Source organism: Loxodonta africana, chromosome 15 (genome assembly GCF_030014295.1).
Source record: "Loxodonta africana isolate mLoxAfr1 chromosome 15, mLoxAfr1.hap2, whole genome shotgun sequence".
NCBI lineage: Eukaryota > Metazoa > Chordata > Mammalia > Proboscidea > Elephantidae > Loxodonta > Loxodonta africana.
In genome coordinates, this window is record NC_087356.1 from 26,370,951 (window position 1) to 26,394,539 (window position 23,589).

The window sequence follows — 23,589 nt, forward strand, 5'->3', positions numbered from 1 at the left end:
TAATTTCTCCAAACCTTCCATGACTGGGTTCTGCCACTGCCTTGCCCCTCCGAGGAGCATGCCCCCCAGTGCTTCTTGCCTGGGTTGGGTCCCCCAGCCCTCTACAGCTCCCTTGGCTGCCTGGGCCTAGTGGCCAGAGAAAAGCAAGTCTGAGGAAAGGAAAATGGTTGCAAGATGAAAGCACTATAGAAATTCCAGGCCCAGTGGCTGTCAACAGGAGCCTCCTCTTGGCTGAGCCAAAGCCGCCACCGAAGGAGAGCATATAAATTATTTCAAGTTGTGTTCAAAGTGCTGGGGGGAGGTGGGGGGAGAAAAAAATCTCAGTCTGTAAGCCAACTCTTGAGTATCCACTTGGGGGGGACTGCCTGCAAGAAATGTTGAATCCTGGGCCAACTTCTCCCCTGTCCTCCCTCCCCGGCTAGTGAGGGTTCAGGGAATGTAGGCTTGCTTTAACTCCAGGCTGAGCTGGATGTATTTGGAAGGTAAAGCTGAGGGGGAAAGTCAACCACCCCACACGGCAGTCAGGCAGACAGAAAAGGTGTGTGGCTTCTCTGCACCATTGGCCAGTTCCTGGGCTTGGTTAACTACCACTTTGGATTTATGGCTGTTGGGAATTATCGGGGGGTTTATAGCATTATCTGATCCTTGCCCTGTGAAGAAGGGCCTCCCCCCAGCCAGATTTCCCAGAGAGGGAGTCCAGGCCCATGCCCAGAGTGCCCCTCCCCCTCTGCCCAGATGCTGCCCAGGGAGGAGCTGTACTGTCCTCCCATCGTGGTCAAGGTCATCGATAACCGCCAGTTTGGCCGCCGGCCTGTGGTGGGCCAGTGCACCATCCGCTCACTGGAGAGCTTCCTGTGTGACCCCTACTCAGCGGAGAGTCCACCCCCACAGGGTGGCCCAGGTAGGGAGAGGGGCTGTTGGTAGGGAGGGCCAGGGTGGAGGAGGCCCCAGGAGCAGGCATGATTTCTCAATTGAGATGTGTCCTACTGGGACCTGAATGAGAAGTTAAGGCTTAGCTAGACCAGAAAGCAGAAACCTCACCTTCCTCAGGGCTTAGCCTAGCTCGGAGCTGGGCACACCAGGAACAGATGACCAGTCCTGTGGGAGCTGAGAGGCGAGTGCTCCAGTGAGGGGTAGTGGTTGTGGTGGAGGAAAGTTGAGGAAGAGAGATTCAGGGACACAGCAGGAGGTGAGCAGGGAGAGAGAGAGAATTGGGGAGACAGAGAATGGGAAGAAAGATGGGGAAGACAAAATGGGAAAAAGAAGAAGAGGGTGGGAGAAACAGAGATTGGGAAGTGTGGAGAGACAGAGGTGTCTCATCCTGCAATTCCCTGGTGCCCAGTGGGGGCCTTGGTCTGTGGCTGAGTCTTGTGACTGGTAAGAGGCTGCATCTAGAGGAAACCCCTTCTCAGGCCTGGTATTGCTCTCCCCCACAGATGACGTGAGCTTACTCAGTCCTGGGGAAGATGTGCTCATCGACATTGATGACAAGCAGCCCCTCATCCCCATCCAGGTAGGATGGGCACTGGTCCCCAAGGGAGACACCAACTCCCACCAAAAGCTGGTCTTGAGTGCCTCCTTCTACACTTCGTTCCTTATTTCTTCGTACTCCTTCTCTCCTACCCCTCCTTATCCCACAGCCTCTATAAAATGTCTCCCTCTGTGAGGGGGATCTTTTAGTCTAGTGGGGAAGCTGTGGTCTTCTGGGCAAGACTCTGTCCTTTTCCCCAGGAGCATGGGGGAAATATGACCCCTCTACCTTGGGTCATGTTGAGAGCTTTCCCTTGGAGAAAGTAAGTAAGTCAGGGTGAGAGGAGGAAGTATGAGAGAAGGAATATGGGGAGGAAGTAACTGGGCTGTCTCTGGGGCACTACAGCCTCTATCACTCTATCCCAGCCAGTATCCTTCCTGGAGGGCAGATTCATCTATGGACTTGTGCTTGGTGGCACCTTTGAGGCAGCTCAGAAAGAGGGGCTTGTGTCTAGGCCAATAGCCCCTTTCCTTCCATTCTGCCCACCCTCCAGGAAAAGAAGGGGAGAGGAGCAGGAGAGGGACCTTACTTCAAGGGTATCCAATTCTATGGGCATGTAAGAGTCACCCTTTTGCTATATACTCAGCACCCTGGGGCCATTTGGTGACCCAGGCGCCAATTCCAAATGGCATGGCAGGAGGTCTGGGCATCTTTTACAGAGCGGGGAGCACTCTCTTCACCTTGGACCCTGGGGTGGCTCCAGATCCTGTAGGATGGAGACCGTCCAGCCCTTCCCACAGTGAAGATGGAGAAAGGCCTCATCATGAGTACCAACCTTGAACACTCCACCTGTTCCACATTGTCATTGTCTGTTCTGGGTTGTCACCCTACTCGCTGCGCTTTGCAAGATGCTGGCCACACCCCTGGCACCCTTCCAGGCCTAGGTAGACAGCACCGTGTATTCAGGCCAATGGCATATGTATTCACCCAGGGATGGGAATGGCACTTTAGAGGGTTCTGTTTTCTTTGAATCACCAATCATTTTAGGCTTCAGAACAAGAGAGCACACTTGGGTCCTGGGCGGGGCACAGGATCCTTGAAGCTCAGCTTTGAAGCCTCTCTGGAGATGTGTTTACAAGGGCTTCACTCTTTATTTAGGGATTTTTTTCCTTCTTTCTCTCTGTTTCTATCATCTCATCATCTCATCTTTCTGCCACTTCCACGGACATCTCTGGTGTTCAGGCCTGTGGCCATGCTGATGCTAAGACAGGAGGTCTTGCTCTATAGTTTCACTGCTGTGAAGTCAACAGTCCTGGGCTCTCCCCTTCACATTTCTCCAGCCTCCATGGCTCCCCATAACTCCCACTCACCACCCTTTCTGTTGGGGAGACCTTCTGCCCCTGTCCTCTTGGCCAGCTTCTGACCATTCTTTAAGACTCAACTTGGTGTGATTTTCTCTGATTCCTCCCCTTTTCCTGCTAGTCCTTGTCTGTATCTTGGTCACTGCACTTGCCTTACATTCTACTTATCTGTCTGTGAATGTCAGAATATTTCCAGACTCAGCTCAGAGCAGAGACTGGAGCTCATTCCTCTTTGTATCCTCAGTGCCTAGCACAGGACCTGGTTTGGAGGTGGCATTCCATAAGCGTCTGCCTGGATGGATGGATGGGTGGGTGGATGGATGGATGGATGGATGGGTGGGTGGATGGATGATGGATGGATGGATGGATGGGTGGGTGGATGGATGATGGATAGATGGATGGATGGGTGGATGATGGATGGATTGGTGGATGGATGGATGGATGATGGATAGATGGATGGATGGGTGGATGATGGATGGATTGGTGGATGGATGGATGGATGGATGGATGGATGGATGGATGGATGGATGGATGACCTACCCACTCTCTCTCTGGGTCTGAGAAGGAATCTGTCTTGGCTGGGCAAACCCAAGTAGAAATTTCAGATAGCCTTACGAGGAATTCAACTAAACTCACTGCTAGTGCCTTCTGGCCTGTGTGGGTGTTTGTAGCTGAATTAAGCAGATGATTTTCCCCAAGCTCCAGGCTGCTTAGTCCTGGCTTCTGTTTTCTGTCCCCTCACTAAGCCTGTCTGAGACTGTGTAGGGAAGTGGGGGCCTGCCCAGCAGAATTTCCGTTCTGTGTGTACTGCCCTCAAAATGTCTACAGACTCAGATGGGAAAGGGCTATTTTGGGTACTGCTGGCTATGGACAGCATAGAGGAAAATGGAGAGGAGGCCCAGTCTGGCTGCCCTCCTGGTGTTGATATGAGTGAACTGGGGCCAGGGTCTGAGCCAGAGTGGGGTCTGTGTACCTTGTGGGAACACAGGGCCTCTCTGGCTAGCGTTGCTGGCCAGGCAGAGGGTGGGGAGCTGGGATGTGGGCTCCTGGAGGTGTGCCCACAGAGGGAGGGGCTGAGCCTCTATGGCCATAGAGGTTGGCAGAGAGAAGAAGGAAACATGATCAGCCTGCTCTGGTGGAGGAGGCTTGGACCCTGCCCTCACTGAGCTTCTCATCTGATGGAGGAGACAAAGCCCTATTCTCAAGGAGCCCCATGTCTGGCAAGAAGATCATTCCTTGTCTCCAGGGAGCCCTGGCCTGATGAGTCTCATTGAGGGCTCTGAGGAAGCCCCCGGTCTGGTATCTGATTTTGTATTGTTTTTCTCTGGTACCCACTGATCCCGTTTGGCTGATCCAGGAAATTTTTTGCTCTCTCATCTCATCTAGAGCCCTGGCACTTTGGAGAAACCAGACTGATCCAGGAGGCAGTGGGTTCTAGTTCCAAATGGTTTGCCAGATAATTCTGGCTGAGCTTACATCCCGGCCCTCCCTATGGAGATAGAATGGAGGGCCCTGGTCCTTGGGAACTGGAGGGTGACAAAAAATCTGGCAGAATTTGAGGCTTGCCTAGCTGCTGTCTGCCCATCCTGTGTTTCTCCACAGCCTGGTTTCTTCTCATGGCTGGTACAGCCCCCACTGCTGTGCTTACCACACTCTGGCTGTGGACCCAGTTTAGGGCTCTTCTCTAGCTTCAAATACGCTCTTGCCACGTTTAGCCCCCTGTATTGGTCCCCTCTTGTCTCGTTCCTCAGTTACACCGACTCTGCTTGTGAAGCCTTCTCGCCATCACCGGCCCAGCTCTTGGGATGAAAACTGTCACACATTTAGAAAAAATCATCTCAGATGCTTTCCTATGTTGAGGTCATCAGCTGACACTTATGATGGAGCGTTTTTCAGGTTTCTAGAACTGCTTCAGTTTGAGTGGTGAGTGGCCAGTTCTGGAGATGACTCAATACATATGCGTAAGGCAGATCTGGACGCTCAGCCTTCCAGGGCTTGTAGGTCAGTGTGCATGAGAGAGAGAGAGCGAGAGAGAGAGCGAGAGAGAGAGAATGGAAGCAAGTGTGTGTGCAACCTCTTGAACTCTCAAGGGGACTGGGCTGAAGGTGTGTCTAGGCCTGGTAGTGGCATGGAAGAATTTTGCCTTTAACTTTGAACTTTCTCAGGGCAGGCCTGAAGTTAGATCCTCTGAGGGAGCACAGTAGTACTTCATTCCATTATTTCTCTGCTTTTGAAGAAGGATGAATTCATTTTTCCCTGATTATAAATATAATACATGTCTGTCAGTTTGTGGTACTGTGGGGGCTTGCATGTTGCTGCGATGCTGGAAGCTATGCCACCGGTATTCAGACACCAGCAGGGTCGTCGATGGTAGACAGGTTTCAGCTGAGCTTCCAGACTAAGACAGACTAGGAAGAAGGACCTGGCGGTCTACTTCTCAAAAAAATTAGCTAGTGAAAACCTTACGAATAGCAGTGGAACACAGTCTGATATTGTGCTGAAAGATGAGCCCTTCAGGTTGGAAGGGACTCAAAAGACGACTGGGGAAGAGCTGCCTCCTCAAAGTAGAGTCAACCTTAATGACATGGAGGGAGTCAAGTTTTTGGGACCTTCATTTACTAATGTGGCACAACTCAAAATGAAAAGAAACAGCTGCAAACATCCATTAATAATAAACACGGAATGTACAAAGTATGAATCTACGAAAATTGGGAATTGTCAAAAATGAAATGGAATGCATAAACATTGATATCTTAGGCATTAGTGAGCTGAATGGACTGGTATTGGCCATTTTGAATCAGAAAACCATATGGCCTACTATGTTCGGAATGACAAATTGAAGACGAATGGCGTCACCCTCATTGTCAAAAAGAACATTTCAAGATCTATCCTGAAGTAAATGCTGTCACCTATGAGGAAGACCCGTAAATTATTATTATTCAAATTTACGCACCAACCACTAAGGCCAAAGATGGAGAAACTGAAGATTTTTACCAACTTCTGCAGTCTGAAATTGATCAAACATGGAGTCGAGATGCATTGATAATTACTGGTGATTGGAACGCAAAAGTTGGAAATAAAGGATTGGTAGTTGGAAAATAACAGCCTTAGTAATAGAAACAATGCTGGAGGTCACATGATAGAATTTTGCAAGACCAGTGACTTCTTCATTGCAAATACCTTTTTTTCGACAACATAAACAGTGGCTCTACACCTGGACCTCACCAGATGGAATATACAGGAATCAAATAGACTACATCTGTGGAAAGAATCGATGGAAAAGCTCAATATCATCAGTCAGAACAAGACCAGGGGCCGACTATGGAACAGGCCATCAATTAGTCATATGCAAGTTCAAGCTGAAACTGAAAGAAAATCAGAGCAAGTCCATGAGAGCCAAAATATGACCTTGAGTATATCCCACCTGAATTTAGAGACCATCTCAAGAATAGATTTGATGCATTGAACACTAATGACTGAAGACCAGACGAGTTGTGGAATGACGTGAAGGACATCATCCATGAAAAAAGCAAGAGGTCATTAAAAAGACAGGAATGAAAGAAAAGACCAAAATGGATATCAGAAGAGACTTTGAAACTTGCTCTTGAACATAGAGTAGCTAAAGCAAAAGGAAGAAATGATGAAGTAAAAGAGCTGAATAGAGGATTTCAAAGGGCAGCTGGAGAAGACAAAGTAAAATATTAAAACAAAATGTGCAAAGATGTGGAGTTAGAAAACCAAAAGGGGAAGAACACACTCAGCATTTCTCAAGCTGGAAGAACTGAAAAAAAAAAAAAAAATTCAAGCCTTGAGTTGCAATATTGAAGGGTTCTATGGAGAAAATAGTACATGACGCAGGAAGCATCAAAAGAAAATGGAAGGAATACACAATTACTGTACCAAAAAGAACTGGTCCACATTCAACCATTTCAGGAGGTAGCATATGATCAAGAATCAATGGTACTGAAGGAAGAGGTCCAAGCTGCACTGAAGGCCCTGGCAAAAAACGAGACTCCAGAAATTGACAGAATACCGATTGAGATGTTTCAGCAAATGGATTCAGCACTGGAAATGCTCAATTGTCTATGCCAGGAAATTTGGAAGAAAGCTATCTGGCCAACCGACTAGAAGAGATCCATATTTGTACACATTCCAAAGAAAAGTGATCCAACAGAATGTGGAAATTATCGAACAATATCATTAACATCACACACAAGTAAAATTTTGCTGAAGATCGTTCAAAAGTGGCTGCTGTAGTACCTGGACAGGGAACTGCCAGAAAGTCAAGCCAGAGTCAGAAGAGGATGTGGAACCAGGGATCATTACTGATGTCAGATGGATCCTGGCTGAAAGCAGAGAATACCAGAAAGATGTTTACCTGTGTTATACCGACTATGCAAAGGCATTCGACTGGATCATAACAAATTATGGATAACATTGTGAAGAATGGGAATTCCAGAACACTTAATTGTGGTCGTGAGGAACCCGTACTTACACCAAGAGGCATCAGTGTTGTATCCTTTCACCATACTTATTCACTCTGTATGTTGAGCAAATAATCCGAGAAGCTGGACTATATGGAGGAGAACGTGGCATCTGGATTGGAGGAAGTCTCATTAACAACCTGTGATGTCCAGATGACTTAATCTTGCTTGCTGAAAATGAAGAGGACTTGACGCACTTACTGATGAAGATCAAAGACTGCAACCTTCAGTATGGATTACGCTTCAACATAAGGGAAACAAAAATCCTCACAACTGGACCAAGAAGTGACATCATGATAAATGGAGAAAAGGTTGAAGTTGTCAAGGACTTCATTTTACTTTGATCCACAATCAACACCCATGGAAGCAGCAGTCAAGAAATCAAACTATGCATTGTATTAGACAAATCTGCTGCAAAAAATCTCTTTAACGTGTTGAAAAGCAAAGATGTCACTTTAAGGACTAAAGTGCACCTGATCCAAGCCGTGGTATTTTCAGTTGCCTTGTATGCTGGACAATGAATAAGGAAGACTGAAGAAGAACTGATGCCTTTGCATTCTGATGCTGGCAAAGAATATTGAATATACTGTGGGCTGCCAGAAGAACGTATAAATCTGTCTTGGAAGAAGTATAGCCAGGATGCTCACTAGAAGCGAGGATGGGGAGACTTCATCTCACATACTTCGCACAGGTTATCAGGAGGGACCAGTCCCTGTAAAAGGACATCACGATTGGTAGAGTGGAGGGCCAGTGAAAAAGAGGAAGACCCTCAGTGCGATGGATTGACACAGTGACTGCAACAATGGGCTCAAACATAACAGTGATTGTGAGGATGGTACAGGATTGGGCAGTGTTTTGTTCTGTTATACATAGGGTAGCTATGAGTTGGAACCAACCTGATGGCACCTAACAACAACAAAAATACATGTTTATTATATAAAATTTGGAAAATATTGAAAAGCAATGAATAGTTAGAGATCACCTCCAAACACAGTCTGAACATACTACTGTATTTTTTGCAAATAACATGCCCATGTAAATAGTGCATAGCCATGTAATGCTCAGATATGAGGAAATTATGGGAAAAAAGTTCTGGCATAGTGCACGCATGCATATACTACGCATGTTTTGTGACAATTCCAGAGGTGCATTCTGTCCTCGTTTACCCTCATGCATTAGTCTGAAAATGTTACTTTTGATCATGTTTGTAAAATAAAGGTATAAGCCATGGTCAAAAAATCGTGGATTGAGTTTGGTGGTACCCCGGTATTTGGAAAACAAACAATTGAAGCCGTGGGTTTGTTTCTGTTAATTTAAGTTGATGATTATATCCCCTTTGCTTTTGAGTCATCAGTCAGAACCTTGAACCTACTGAGGCCTGTCCATACACCACGTGCTATCAGTTGGAAGCATAAACAAAGTGAAGCCTCCACTGGCGTAAAAGACATCGAAGAGCGATCAATAGGAATCTCGATTCAATCTGCATTGATGTAATTATCACAGTCGCCTTCCAACTCTGGCTTTTAACTGGAGGAGTAAACAAAGCAAAATTGATAACACCATCGCTCTTGGCTCAACAGTTGAATTTGAAAACCTTATCAGATCATCTTAAGTGAAACCGTTAAGCTATGTTAGGTCTCCTTATTTCATAGTTCAATTATGTCTTCTTAGCGACAATGTCTTTGATCAAAGATCATAAGCCACCTTAGTCACATGCTTTCGAGCATATAAAAATACCTTGCTTGCTTCTTGTACACCTCACATTTGAATTTTGTGATCCCTTTACTAGAACCAGCCAGTTATCAATTATATTGTGCACATTTTTTCGATTTATAAATCTAAATGCTAGAACGCTTTAGGATCATGGCAGGAACTAAATACAAGTCCTACACTGCTGGCTTCAAACTGAAAGTTGTTGCGAGGGCAGAAGAAACAAGCCCCAGAGCGGCATCAAGAGAGTTCAAGGCTGGAGAGTTGTCCTTTCTCAAATGGATAAAGCAGAAAAAGGAGCTGGAAAAAATGAGTCCTCCAAAACGCGCACACTGTGGGCCCAAAGCGAAATGACCTGAGTCGGAGAACAATTTGAAAGAGTGGATTATTTCTTGAAAGGAATCCCAGGTTTCAAGGTGGGTTTCATCTAGATTTTTAAATTCAGGAAAAGGAATGGCCTTTCTGTGAGAATGAGAACCACTGATGATAATGAATGAATAAACTAAAATGGCCTATATCTTAGTTATCTAGTGTTGCTATAACAGAAATACAACAAGTGGATGGCTTTAACAAAGAGAAATTTATTCTCTCACAGTGTAGTAAGCTAGAAGTCTGAATTCAGGGTGTCTGCTCCAGGGGAAGGCTTTCTATCTCTGTTGGAGGAAAGTCTTTGTCATCATCTTCCCCTGGTCTAGGAGCTTCTCCACACAGGAACCATGGGTCCAAGGGACACACTCTGTTCCCGGCGCTGCTTTCTTGATGGTATGAGATCACCCTGTCTTTCTGCTCAATTCTCTCTTTTATATCTCAAAAGGATTGATTTAAGACACAATCTAATCTTGTAGATTGAGTCTTGCCTCATTAACATAACTGCTGCTAATCCTACCTCATTTTACATCATAGAGGTAGGATTTACAACACATAGGAAAATCACATCAGATGGCAAAATGGTGAACAATCACACAATACTAGGAATCATCGACTAGCCAAGTTGACATAAATTTTTTGGGGGGGACAAAATTCAATCCATAGCAGCCTATTTTAAGATGAAAACACAATTTCTTCTGGTGACTTTTGTTGATGTCAAAGAAATTGATTATCAATAATTATGTTTCAATTTAAGATTTATGAAAGCAATAAGATATAAACAACATCTTGTTCTTGTAGTTTTAGGCCTAGGATCATTTCTTACTTACTAATTTCTAGCTCTTTGTGCAGTCATACTCTTTGGTTTCAACATGGTGTCCGATTTCCATCACGAGAGTGTTCAGTTCACCATTGGCTGCACTCGGTTGAGGAAAATACCTACCTTAAATGAAGTTCCCATGAGATCTGTTTTATCCTGGTAACATTAAATCTGTTGGACAGAAAAGAAAATTGAAATTAAAGTCAGCAACATGTGAAAAATGTTGGTATAGTATGCTTATGAAAATAATGCGTGGGGAGGTTGCGTGGTTTGCAAAAAAAGTATAACGTGCACATTATTTATGTAAAAATATGGTACTAACATTTTATTCTCTTGCTTTGCTTTTCTTCCTGCACTGCTTGTTCTGTCTCTGACTCTAAATCTGACTCCAGTTCTATCTTTAAAACAAAATTGGGGTCTTTGTTTACTCATCTGCTTTTTCATAAACTAGTTTTTGGTGTGCTGATTTTGAAAATAAGAACAGAAACAGTGTGTAGGAACAAACATACACAGACCATGTTGGCTCTCCCAGTTTCCTGCAGAGGTCTTGAGGCCCAAAGGTGCCCTTAAAGTAGAGGTGGATCTCCTCCCACCTCATACCTTCCCCACCTTCTAGGCACTGAGAAGCCCCTGGTGTGTCAAGGGTGACTCTTGCCTATCATTCTGAGAGGCCACCCTAAGGTGGGAGTTTTTTCTGTAAGTCTCTGGAGAAGGAAAATTTCTGGAGATGGGGATAGGTGTGTGCTGAGGAAGGATAAAGAGAAATGAACCCTTGGGAAGTTTCCATTCTAGCTGAGAGAGAGATGAGAAGTGCCTGGCAGATCTCAAATGTGGATACTCAGAGTGATATCAGGTGATGAGATGTTTTATTAACAAGGATACCAAAATCTTGAACTCTTTTGGCCCTGGGAGTCAGCATGGGCTAAATAAGCAGGAGAAGCTTCTCTGAGGAGGAGGGGCTAGAGAAAGACCTCAAAGTCTGTGTGGGGTTTGAATAGAGGAGGAGAGAGAAGGGCTTTCAAATATGCTCTTGGCCACCAGGAAAGTACCAAGACAGTCCAAGATCCTGGTACTTTCCTGGAAGGTAAATGAGCTTAGGTAAAGGCTTAGAAGTGGAACTGTGTGTGGTGGCGGTGGGGTATGTGTGTATGAGTGTGTGGTTGTGGTGTGTGTCTGAGTGTGTGGTGGTGGTTTGTGTCTGAGTGTGTGGTGGTGGTGTGTGTATGAGTGTGTGGTGGTGGTATGTGTATGAGTGTGTGGTGGTGGTGAGGTGTGTCTCTGTGTGGTAGGGGTGGGGGTTATCAAGGAGTCAGGCCTGGCAGGCTCTCCTGGAGAAAGGTCAGCAGTCCTGTTCTTCACACCCGTGGCTAGGGGTGGGTAGGGCTGACCTGTTCCTGGGCTCCGAGGCCGTGGGCTAACTTCGAGCCTGCTGCTCTGGTTATAGTCTCCAGGTTGCCGTGAAGGTGGGAACGTGCTCCTTGAACCTGAGTGGCAAATTATGCCAAGTCCAAAGGAGAACATATAATTTCTGAACCTGGACCAGATCTTTGGAGCACTATGTTTAGCTTTATTTTTGTCCATTTTACTCTGGTGAACTACTGGTTTCCCTCACACCTTTCTTAAAAAAGAGCTGTATCAAAAATAAAAATAAGGCTTCTGTGGGGTTCAGAACGAGAACAGGAGGGCAGAGCTGCTGCCTGGCTGGCCAGCCTCTGGCTGTTTAGGGACTTTGCCTGGAGTTCATCCGGTCCCTTCCAGGGTCACACCATGCCCACCAACATGTGGCCAGTGCCCCTGAGCCATCTAGCGGCCCGACTGGGTGCCCATTGGCCATCTGCCCTCCTGCCTGTGATTCTGGCTCTGAACACCTCTGAGGGCTGGTACAGGGGAGGGTCCCCGTCAATGCCGTTCTCTTTACAGAGCAGGGGTGGCCCTGTGAGTTCCGCACTCCCCAGAGGTCTCAGTAGGGCTTCATCCGAGCTCTTCTGGTCCCTCCAGGGAATGCATCTCCCAGGTCTATCCTGCCGAGGAAGGGGAGGACAGCTGGGGTTACTCCCAGAGCTCCCGACTCGAGGCTCAAAGGAAGGGAGGTTCTAACCCTGGACGCTCTGGGTCCCAGCTGGTCTCCTAACCTCTCCAGCCTTGCCTCCTTTTGTCCCCTTTCCCAGCCCCTGCATTCCTGAGCCCTTTGCTTCTTCCTGAATGTGTTGTCTTCTTTATTCCCTGGCACCTTTTGCACCTGCTATTCCCTCTGTACAGGATGTATCTCCTTGTCCACCCATAGACTGGTACTTATTCACCCAGAGCCCCACGACCTTCCCTGGACAATTGCAGTGGCCTCTGAACAAGTCTCCCTGCCTCTAGTCCTGATGCCCAGTCCCTCCTCAACCCTGCAGTCCAGGGATTCACCCTGTGAGGTATTGATTCTTAGTACTGGGAGATGGCAAGCAAGTATTTGATGCCCAGAAAAGAAAGCAGGAAGTTTTCTGTAGTATAGGGGTGGCAGGTTGGACTATAAGACTCTCAAAGTCCCCTCTGATCCAGGGTGTGGGATGACTTCTAGGATGCCCTGGTTTTTGTTCTTGAGGAGAGACTTTGAAACCCACACTGGCTTAGGAACCATGCCCAGCAGGGACTCACCCAGTGCTGGGTGGGGTGATCTAGCTGCTAGAAGAAACCACCAGGGATGGGGAGCTTGGACTGTCCCTGAGATTTTGGAAAGGCAGGGAGAACATCTGAGAGCATGACAGTGAGTTGATGAGTCCCAAGGGCAGTGAGAAAGTGGGCAAGAGCCAGGTACCGGTGAGCACCTCCCATGTGTCTTATCCTGTGCTGCGTGCGCACGTCTTTTGTCTCATCCGTATTCGCTGTTGCCCTGTGAGGTGCACACTGGGCCTCTCCTCCAGGTGGAGATGCTGACTCAAAGAGGTCAGAGGACTTGACCAAGGTCACGCAGCTGGTAAAGCAACGGAGCCAGACTTGGTGAACTCCAAACCACATGTTCTTTCCCCAACCCTTGAGGCCTCCCTGGAGGGGGAGCAGAGGGTACCTGGCCGTAGGAACTCCACATCCTTGGGGCTGTGCAGTCTTCCCAGAAGTGCTTTCTCTAATCCTGTTGCTAACCAGCATGTTTAATTTGTAGCTTGCAGATGGTCTGTCGGGCTCGGCCCCCATTAACCTGGCATCTTCTCCATCCAGTCCTCATGTATGTATTGTTTACCTGCTTGTGGGCTCCTTGATTTCCCTTAGGGGTGGGGGTAGGGAGTAGGTGGGGTGCAGGGGAGGGGAGAATGGGAGGGGAAGGCAGGAGGTGTTTCCTGAGCCTCTGCAGAAAACAGTCACCTCTCATTCCCCTGTGCAGTAAGGGAAGGACCGGGAGAAAGCCGTGGGGTAGGTTCTCAGAAACAGACATCCTTGTGTACCAGATGCTTCTAGGGTTTATCTGAATCCTGTTTACTCATGTGAGGGTTAGGGGGTTGGGTGGGGTCATATGGGCCAGTGGGAGCTGGGAAGTCTCTAGAGTAGACCCTGGCTACTGGGACATGGGACCATGGCAGGTGGCCTTTCTCTGTTCTTCCAGATGCATGGAGAGCGTGTGTGTGAGTGAGGAACAGTGGCTGTCCGGGTAGATTCTGAGAGGTCTCCCTGGGCCAACTGGTGGGCCTGTAGTTCCCAACAGGGCTACTGCCTGGCTGCTGGGCTGATTTTCTAGGTGTCATCTTTATGTGTCATGGGCCCTTCTTGGTAGATGACTTTCGTTTCTAGCCTTTAACATGCATTCATGAAGCCCCATGATGAGGGCCCAGGGGAGCCCCCCATCTGCTGGGGGAAGGCATAATAGATAGGACTGGGCAAAAGGCAGTGAGTTAAATTCTATTCATGGTGCCAAGGGGGGATACTCTTGTATTGAGTGTCTTACAGGCTGAATAAAGACAATAGGGCTTCTAGGAGGCGGCAATATATAGTTTTTTATCTTTTCTGATTTATCCATTGTAGAAAATATGGAAAACACAGAAAAATGTAAGGCAGAAAGTGAAAACCAACCCTATTGTTACCAGCTGGAGAAAAACACTATTGTATTAAGATTTTGGAGCATCTACATTTTTAGATGTTTGTAAAGCATGTGTGCATACATACATATATATATTTTACAAAATTGGAATCATATTGTACTTTTTCATAATCTGTTCTCTTTTTTTTAACTTAAAAGTGTATTGCGAATGTTTTTCTGTATCTTTATATTCTTTAAAGACATGGCTGCATGTTATTCCATTATATGTATATCCACCGTTTTAACTACTCTTCTGTCATTGGACGTTTAATTTGTTAATTTCCAATATTGTCTTCTTTTGTGTTCCTTAAAGTAGTTTTTTTTGGTTGTTGTTTAGCTTACTTTATATAGGTCTAACCCATTTCTTGTTAAGTTTATTCCTAGGTATTTTATATCACTGGTTGCTCTTCTAAATGGAATTTTTTTTCCCTTATGACATTGTCTAAACTATTGCTAGTGTATAGGAAAACAATATTTTTGTACGTTTACTTTAAAACACTCTTTATTAAGCTCTTTTATTAGTTCTAACTGTTGTTAATTGATTCTGTTGGATTTTCCAGGTAGGTAAGGTTGTTTTTTCGCAAGTAATAGTTAACCTGTGACTTTCTTTCTAGTAGTTGTACCTTATTCCTTTTCCAGGATAACATTTGATCATTGAGGTGCTAGCAGGCACTTACTTAGTCGCAGATTCTAAGGAGGATGCCCCCACCATTATCCCATCAATTATGATAACAATTGTTAGTTTCAAATAGGTATTCTTGATTTTGTTAAGGTTGTATCTTTCTAGTCATAGTTTATGGCTTAAAATTAGTTTAATATGTGAATTTAAATGATCAAATTCCATTTGGCATATATCAAGATAATCATATTGTCTTTTATCTGGTTAATATAATGTATAATTAACTGACCTGCATTTCTAAGGGAAAACAGAATAGGTCAATTGGTCATGATATTGTAATTTATTACAATAGAAGGCCTCTTGTCTGATGCAATCAAGACAAATAGCGGGGGGGGGGAGCTAATTGAAAAAGTTGGTTAAGTAGGAACTTATTAAAAGGCGTACGTACATAACAAACATTTTATTTTTAACCATATCCATGTAGCCTTCATCCATCAGTCATTTGACATGATGCCAGGGTCTCTTTGAATTTGAATCTACTGATCCCAGTGTCATGTCATCCCTATGGTATAAACCATGCCCCAAATGAGTTAGCTATGATTTTTAGCCTTAGGCTTATTAAAATTGAATGAGAACTTAACGATACGTGCCAAAAAGTCTGAGTGTGGAGGTCTTTTAAAGTTTAAGATTCCCCAACTACCTCTTATGTTGTCTCACTTAGACTTAATTTTCAGCATAAAAAAATAGCAAAAGGATTCCATTAGCTTACATAGAAACAAAGTCCTTTCTTTTTTGCATTCAATTTTTATAGGTTTTTATAATATCTAATTTATTTGTTTACATAATTACCACATTAGTACAACTGGCATAAACAGGTTTGGAGGTTTGGGGACAAACACAATTGACTCTTGACTTGGTAAACACACAGCTCATCTCCTGGGAGCTGCAGGGCACATTCTAGAATAGCTCAGGGATTCTGCTGGCTTTGCACCTCAGAAGACCAAATGCCCAGCTGTGTAAATCCTGCTTAAGGCAGGAGTTTCCAAGAACTTCTATGATATATTTTTGAGTTGATTTGCTGTTCCTTATTGAGGATTTTTGCATCTCTATCAAGAAGTACTACTTTTTAGGCTGGCTTTTGATATCAGGGTTATACTAGTTTTGAAAATTATTTTGTGAGGCGTAACGTATTTCCTGTGCTCTTAAACAGCCTCTATGGCCTGAGAATTATTGTTTCTTAAAGGTTTGAAAATACACTAGAGTCACACTTGGTGAATTTGAATTCTAAAAGTTGGAAATTGCATCATATAAACATTTTAATGGTCTTGCTTTATGTATGAAATGTGAAGTAGTACGAATCCCTCCAAATTAAAAAAAATGAGGAACAGTCACATAATTTAAAAGCTGGTAGGCCAAAAAAAGGGAACTACCAATTCTAGATGGTGAACAGAAATACCTCTCTTTTCTAGGGAAGGGCATTGAATTTTGTGTGTTTTGAACTATAGATGATTTTCAGGAATGCATATTTTTTATAATATGGAGCCACTCAGTACTCATTTGTAAAACTGGGTCCAGCATCCTTATTTTTGGGAGGGGATTCACTGAGCCACTTTCTCCTTGTTGATTCAATTTAGTAGCTTATATTTCCCCAGATATTGCCTATTGGATTGGCATGGGTTTGTACGTATTACTACTGTTTTCAAAATGTAGGCAAAACAACATTTCATAGTTATTTTTCATCCAAAGAACTAGCTCTTGAAAATTCTGCTAATGTTAAGTGCACTCTTTTAATTTTTAGACTCAAGTCTTTTTTAAGCTCTCCGCCTCTGAAATTCATATTATTTATTGGCTCTCTTGGATTATCACCCCTCCCCCTCCCTTTGTTGTTTAAGAAATCCTTTTTAAGGAGACGTTTGTTTACATTCTGTTGTAAAAATTCTAAAGTTTTGCTTTTTATATTTAAGTCCTTATTCCATCTGGAATTGATTTGTGTGTGTGTGTGTAACTGTGAGGTAGAAATAAGATTTCTTTTTAGATTTCCCCCATATAGAAAACTAATTGTTTCACCTCATCACAGACTGACCTGTCCTTTCTCATTCATCTCCAGCAACCACTCTGCCCTATATCAGTTTTCCATGTAAGTGTGAGTTGGCCTTTGGGCTCCCTATTCTGTTCCATCGTCCTATTTGTCTTTCCCTGTACCATTGCTCTGCTGTCTTATTAATACAGGTTTATAATAAAAAAAAAAAAAAAAACCAAACCCAGGGACGTTGAGTCGATTCTGACTCATAGCGACCCTATAGGACAGAGTAGAACTGCCCCACAGAGTTTCCAGGGAGTGTCTGGTGGATTTGAACTGCTGACCTTTTGGTTAGCAGCCATAGCACTTAACCACTACGCCACCAGCATTTCCAGGTTTGTAATAAGTCTCGATATCTGGCAAAGGAAGCACTCCACCTTGTTTATTTTCTGGAGTGCCATTGCTATCTTGCCCTTTGCTCTTCCACATTAATTTTAGGATCAGCTGTCAATTTCTTAAAGCTGTTGAGGTTTGTGACTGAATTACAGTGAATCGGGATCAACTTGGTGAGAATGGACATCTTTATAATTTTGTCTTTAGGAACGCGATACGTCTTTCCATTTATTTAGGTCTTCTTCAATGTCTTTCAATAAACTTTTATAATATTTTCTGTAAAAAGTCTGGCACGACTTTTATTTGATTTAGTTCTAGCTGTTTTATTCCAATTGGAATTTTAAAGGTACATTTGCTAACTAGTTGTTGCTGGTATATAAATGAAATCTATTCTTACATACTGATCTTATGTCCAGAAATTTTGCTAAACTCTCCGATTAATTCTACTGATTTGAGGATTCTTCTGGGTTTTCTGTGTAGTAAATTATATAATTTGTGATTAATGATAGTTTTGATTCTTCCCTGTCTTCATACTCACCCTCCCTGCCTCTCTGCCTCCCTCCTTTCATTCCTTCCTTTTCCTTGTCTTGTCTTATTGCACTGGCTGGGACCTTCAGTTTAATGTTTTGTGTAACTAGTAATAGGGAGAATTCTTATCTGCTTCTCATTTGTAAGGGAATAGTTTTATGTTTCACCAGCGAGTATGCAGATGAATGATTGCTAGTTGTTGAGCATTTTTTTAAATCATAGATATTCTTAAATTTTATTGAATGCATTTTATACATTTGTTGAGGTGGTCATATGATTTTCTTCCTTTAATCTGTTAATGTGGTGACTTACATTAATAGATTTCTAAATGCTGAGACAACTGCATTTCTGAAACAACCTAACCAAGTCATGGTATCTGTTTTCTGCCTTGCTGGATTCAGTTTGCAAATAATTTCGTCTAGGATTTTTTTATTTTTGTTTTTTGCATCAATTTTTACGAGTGACAGTGCCTGAAGTTTCCCTTTTTCATATTGTCCTTTTCAGCTTTGGTATTTAGGTAATTTTTTTTTTTAATCTTGTAAAATGCCTTGGGGAATATATGATGTTTCTCCTCTCTGAAAGCATCTAACATTGACATTGTCTGTTACCTAAGTATTTGGTAGATCCACTTTAAATCTGTTTAGACTTAGTATTCTCCTTGGGAATATTTTAAACTTGCTGATTTAATTTATTTGATGTTTATAGGAACATTGAAATTTTCTATTTCTATGTGGGTCACTTGTGGTAATTTATGTTTTATAGGAATTTATCCATTTCCTCCTAAAAATTTATTGGCATAACATTTTTCATAATAACCTCCTAATTTTTCCAAAGAACTTCTCCGTCCAGTTGTGGTCCCTGCTTTTCATTCCTAAAATTATATTATTCTTCCCAGAATATATTAAGTTTTTTTAGTCTTTTCAAAGAACCAACTTGAAGGTCTATTGATCGCTAGTATTTTCTACTTTATTAACTTCTGTTCTTTATACTTTCTTTCTATTTTTGAGGAGTTTATTTTTTAACCAAGAAAATTGGATGTCTAGTTTATCAGTTTCAAACTTCTCTCTTTTCTAATGTAAACTTTAAAGGCTGTAAAATCCCCCCTAAATACTGCTTTATGCATCTCGCATGTTTTTGATAAGAAGAGATTTTGTTATTTTTTGGTTTTACGTATTTCTAAAATTTCCGTTGTATTCCTTTCTGACAACTGACTTGTTTAAAAATATATTTTGGAAGTTTCTAACTTACGTTTTTGGTTACCTTTTTGTTATTGATTTCTAGCCAAACTGTATTCTTGTCTGGAGAATGTGGTCTGTGAAGTGATTCTTAGAAATGAGATGAAACTTGCTTTGTGGCCTAGTATATAATCAATTTTTGTAACTGCCTTGTGTGTGCTTGAAGACAGTGTGTATTCTCCAAATATGTGTTATATATAACATGTCCATTTACATTGAATTTGTTAATTGTGTTATTCAAATTGGTTTTCTTTCTGATTTTTTATGTGTGGTTTATCAATTTCTGAGAGAGGTTTATTATAACACCTTGTTTGATATTGTATCTGTCAGTTTCTCCTTGTAATTCTGGCTACTTTCTTTCACATATTTTGATGCTATGTTATTAGGCACAAATAAGTTTAGAGCTGTTACATCTTTCTGGAGAACTGAGCCTTTTCACAATATGTAGTGAACTTTTGCTCTTGCCTTTTTAAATATCTACTAATGAGTTTTGCTTTAAAATCTATTTTGTCTGATGTTGATATAACTATAATAGCTTTCTTTTGTTTAGCATTTTCCTGGTATAGTAAAACCTGTGAAAGTTGGAACCTGTGTAAGGCAGAAACCTGTCAGAGGAGGAAAACTAAAATATTTTCCACCAAAACGAGCATTAGAAAAGTGGTAGGACTGCACCTGGTCAAATGTGAAAAACCTGAGAGACCCAGAAAAACAAGGCAGTCCTGATGAATTCTGGCTCTCGCTGGTGTTGCTGTATATCTTTTTTCTACCTTTCAGTTTTTCTGTGGCTTTATGTGTTAGGTGTCTCTCTGATGAACAGCAAATAGATGGATTCTTTTTTTTTTTTTTTTAATGTATTCTGGCAACCTTTTCCTCTTAATTGGAGAGTGGGAGTATCCAATATATTGAGTTTGCTGATATATTTGGATTTTATTTTGTATTTTGTTTTCTATTAGTCTTGCCTTTTTTTTTCCCTCGTTTGTTTTCTTTTTGAATTGAAAGATTTCCCACCCTTACATGTTTCCATCCTTCCTCCCTTTTTCTAGGTTAGGAACCATGCGCTGTTTCCCTTCTTTTAGTGATTACTGCAGACATTTTAACAAGAATGTTTAGCATGGCGATATCTAAATTTAACTGATACTTATTTTTTTTGTTCTAGCTTCTTCCAGAATATTACAAGGGACTTAGAATGCTTTAACTCCAATCACCTGCCAATTTACATACTTTTGTTGTTGAATATTTTAGTGCTATCTTTAATAACTACATTTAAAAAGCATTATTGAATAATTATTTTTTAAGCAATTTTTTATAGTTATACCTGTGTTTACTTTTTTTTTTTTTGATGTATTTCAGTCTTTTTCCTCATGAGTGTATTTTCTTTCTTCGTGAAGTAGATGTATTGAAATCCCTATATTAGAATCTGTTCATTGTAAACTCTCTCACTTTTTAATTGCCTGAAAATATTCTTACTTTACTCTTATTGTGGAAATATTAGCTTTGTTGACAGTTATTTCTCACAGAACTTTAATGATATTAATTCACTATCTCTAGCTTTCATTTGTGCTGTTGTCTTCCTAAATCTGAGATCTGTTTGTTTTTTTTTTAATTTTTATTTCTGTATTAGTTCTGGATACCTCTCAACTATTATCTCATCAAGAATTTCATGTTCCCCTTACTGGTCTGACAGAGACTGGAGAAACCCAGAGAGTATGGCCCCTGGACACCTTTTTAACTCAGTAATGAAGTTACTTCTGAGGTCCATCCCTCAGCCACAGATTAGACAGGCCCATAAAACAAAACGAGACTAAATGGGCACACCAGCCCAGGGGCAAGGACAAGAAGGCAGGAGGGGACATGAAAGCTGGTAATGGGGAACCCATGGTCGAGAAGGGGAGAGTGTTGACATGTCATGGGATTGGCAGCCAGTGTCACAGAATAATGTGTGTATTAATTGCTTACTGAGAAACTAATTTGCTCTGTAAACCTTCATCTAAAGTACAATAAAAAAAATTTAAAAAAAGGAACTGCATGTTCCCTAGTCTCTCTAGCATTTCCTTCTGGAACTCTGATTAGATTTATGTTGGACCTTCATACTGTATTCTCTGTATCAGTTAAACTTTCTTTCATATTATTTGTTTTTCTGTGCTGCACTCAGTTTCTGAAGATATTTCTTCTAGTTCACTAATTAGGCCTTTAGCTTTTTCCAATCTGCTATTGAACCCCATCTAAAAGCAAAGAATGCTCCTTAGAAGTGAGAATGATGAGACTTTGTCTCAAGTACTTTGGACATGTTATCAGGAGGGACCAGTCCCTGGAGAAAAGCATCATGCTTGGTAAAGTCGAGGGTCAGCGAAAAAGAGGAAGACCCTCAACGAGATGGACTGACACAGTTGGCTGCAACAATGGGCTCAAACTTGATAACTACAGTGAGGGTGGTGCAGGACCAAGCAGTGTTTCGTTCTTTTGTACATAGGGTTGCTTTGAGTCAGAACCAACTTGACAGCACTCAGCAACATCATTGAGTTTCTAATCTAAATTGTTCTACTTCCATTTCTAGAAGTTCTGTTTTTTTTTCTTCTCACATTTGCTTATTTATTTTTGAAAGTCTCTTTTTTCTTTGCCATATTTTTGATACTTTCTTTAAAACAGTTGTCTTAAGTCCTATTTCTGACAATTCTAATTTCTATTGTCCTTAAAGGTCTGATGCTACAGTTGGTTGTTTCTAGCTGGCTTCTGCTTATGGTGTCTTATTCCTTACGTGTTTCACTATTTTTTATTGCAAATTCATATTCCTGGGAACTTTATATGAGATTTCTTAGAGTCCTGGATGGAAGTCACATTCTTCCAGAGAGGATTTGTGTTTACTTTTGCCGGATGCCTGGAGATACTGCAAACCCAGACTCGCTTTAAACTAGATGTTCAACTTGCGTCTTTTTGGATTCCATCGTCAGTGTGCATTTTGACTTCTTATAATCCTGGATTTTTGTTTTCTCATTCCCCCCCAAAGATTTTCTTTACATTTCCCTCAGCTCAGCCATGTATTTGAAAGGGACTTATAAAAAAAATATCTTACCTGTTAATTTAGGTGTTCTGTACTTGGGGGTTTCTCTAGTTTGCCATTTTGCTGGAAATCAAAGTCTTTGTTATAATTTTAATTTTGGCAATCTTGTTTTTTGTCATGCAGGTTATTTCTCCTCCCGGACTATATACTCTGATTTCTTATTTGTGGTCGCCTCTTGAGACTTCCTATAAGCGTAAATTAGTAATTTTTTTCTTCTGTTTCTTACTCAACTCTTAAGCATAGGGAGACATTTGTCTTAGTCCTCATTGTATCCCCCTTATTTCTCTCCTTTGTTTATTTTTAGAGAGGGAAGTCCTTGCTTCTTAAGTGTTAGAAGCTCAGGTGGATTTTATCCACATCTGTGTAGGTCTGCTTATAATCTCAAGATAAAGGGAAGAAGGAAACAGTTGAAATTTGCCAGGTTTTACCTTGCAAGTTAGAAATCCAGCAGGGTGGGAAAAGTAGGAGGGAAACCGGGGCCAGAGACAGTGACCTGGGCTTTTCTTCTGGGCTGAAGAGTTTGCTTTCTATGTTTGTTGTGACATGCAGGTATTAGCTAGCCAGGTCCCAGCTGCAGTTCTTGCCTGTGGACTCCTACACAAGGATTTCTTAAGTGAGGGATAGTTGAGCCACTCCTAACAGGTCCATCGGGCAGGGATTTTACTTTAGAGAAGTTTCTACAGTCTTGGATGGGTAGATCCTCAACCTTGTGGGCTCAGACACCTGATGGATCAACTGTCTCAGGGCTGGATGCATACTCTTCAAGCTTCTAAACTGAGTTTGCTAGCTGATGAGTTTACAGTCAGAAATATACCTCGCTGGAGGATGTGACCTTGGTTGTGTGGTCTAGCCCATGGTCTCTCTATAGGCTTACTAATTGGGAAACCAGATTGTGACTGGAGGTGAGTGAAGAACAGAACAGGGAGAGGTAACTGTGGCAGCTGACGAAGATGGACTGATACATCTGTCTCTAAATGCTGGGACAGCTTTAGTCGCCAAGTCAGGGAACTTCTCTCCTGCTGGTGCTGGCATGGGCACTGTTCACATGCAACTCTTACCCTTTTTTTCCTCTTCTTCCAGGACTGATCAGTTCCTTTGTATCACCGGCATCCTTTCTCTAGATGTATTAGTACATTCCACCCACTTATGGGTAAGACTTAGTGCAGGAGCCATTCTTTCTCCTTTGAGGTGATTTTGCCTCTCCTTGCTCAGAACAACTATGATTTCACGGTCTAATTCTCCGAGGGCAGCCCTATTTCCCTTAATTCCTCATTTTGGGGGGATGCCTCGTTGCAGCCCATGAGTACTGACAACAATTTATTCAAAGACTTTGAAGCGAAGGTTTTCTGAGCAAAGGAATCAATTACAGGGTGTGGCTCCCTAGTGAGGAAATATTTCCATAAGGCATCCAAGTCAGTTTGTCTCCGAACTTTATGGTTGCACCTCTGAACGTGAGAGTTGGAGGCGAGCATT

At 42.6% G+C, this 23,589-nt stretch overlaps 1 protein-coding gene across 8 annotated transcripts in view; it reads left to right on the forward strand.

Moving 5' to 3' along the window:
- DYSF (dysferlin) overlaps positions 1-23,589 on the forward strand; it is a 242,190-nt gene that overhangs the window by 165,523 nt on the left and 53,078 nt on the right. For 4 of the 8 annotated variants that reach the window (XM_064268707.1, XM_064268711.1, XM_064268706.1 and 1 more), the window contains 3 exons: positions 736-901; positions 1,437-1,513; positions 13,355-13,417. In XM_064268707.1, coding sequence (XP_064124777.1) covers positions 736-901; positions 1,437-1,513; positions 13,355-13,417 — 306 coding nt within the window. The remainder of the gene's footprint in view (positions 1-735; positions 902-1,436; positions 1,514-13,354; positions 13,418-23,589) is intronic. The other 4 variants (XM_064268709.1, XM_064268713.1, XM_064268708.1 and 1 more) reach the window with 1 other exon arrangement.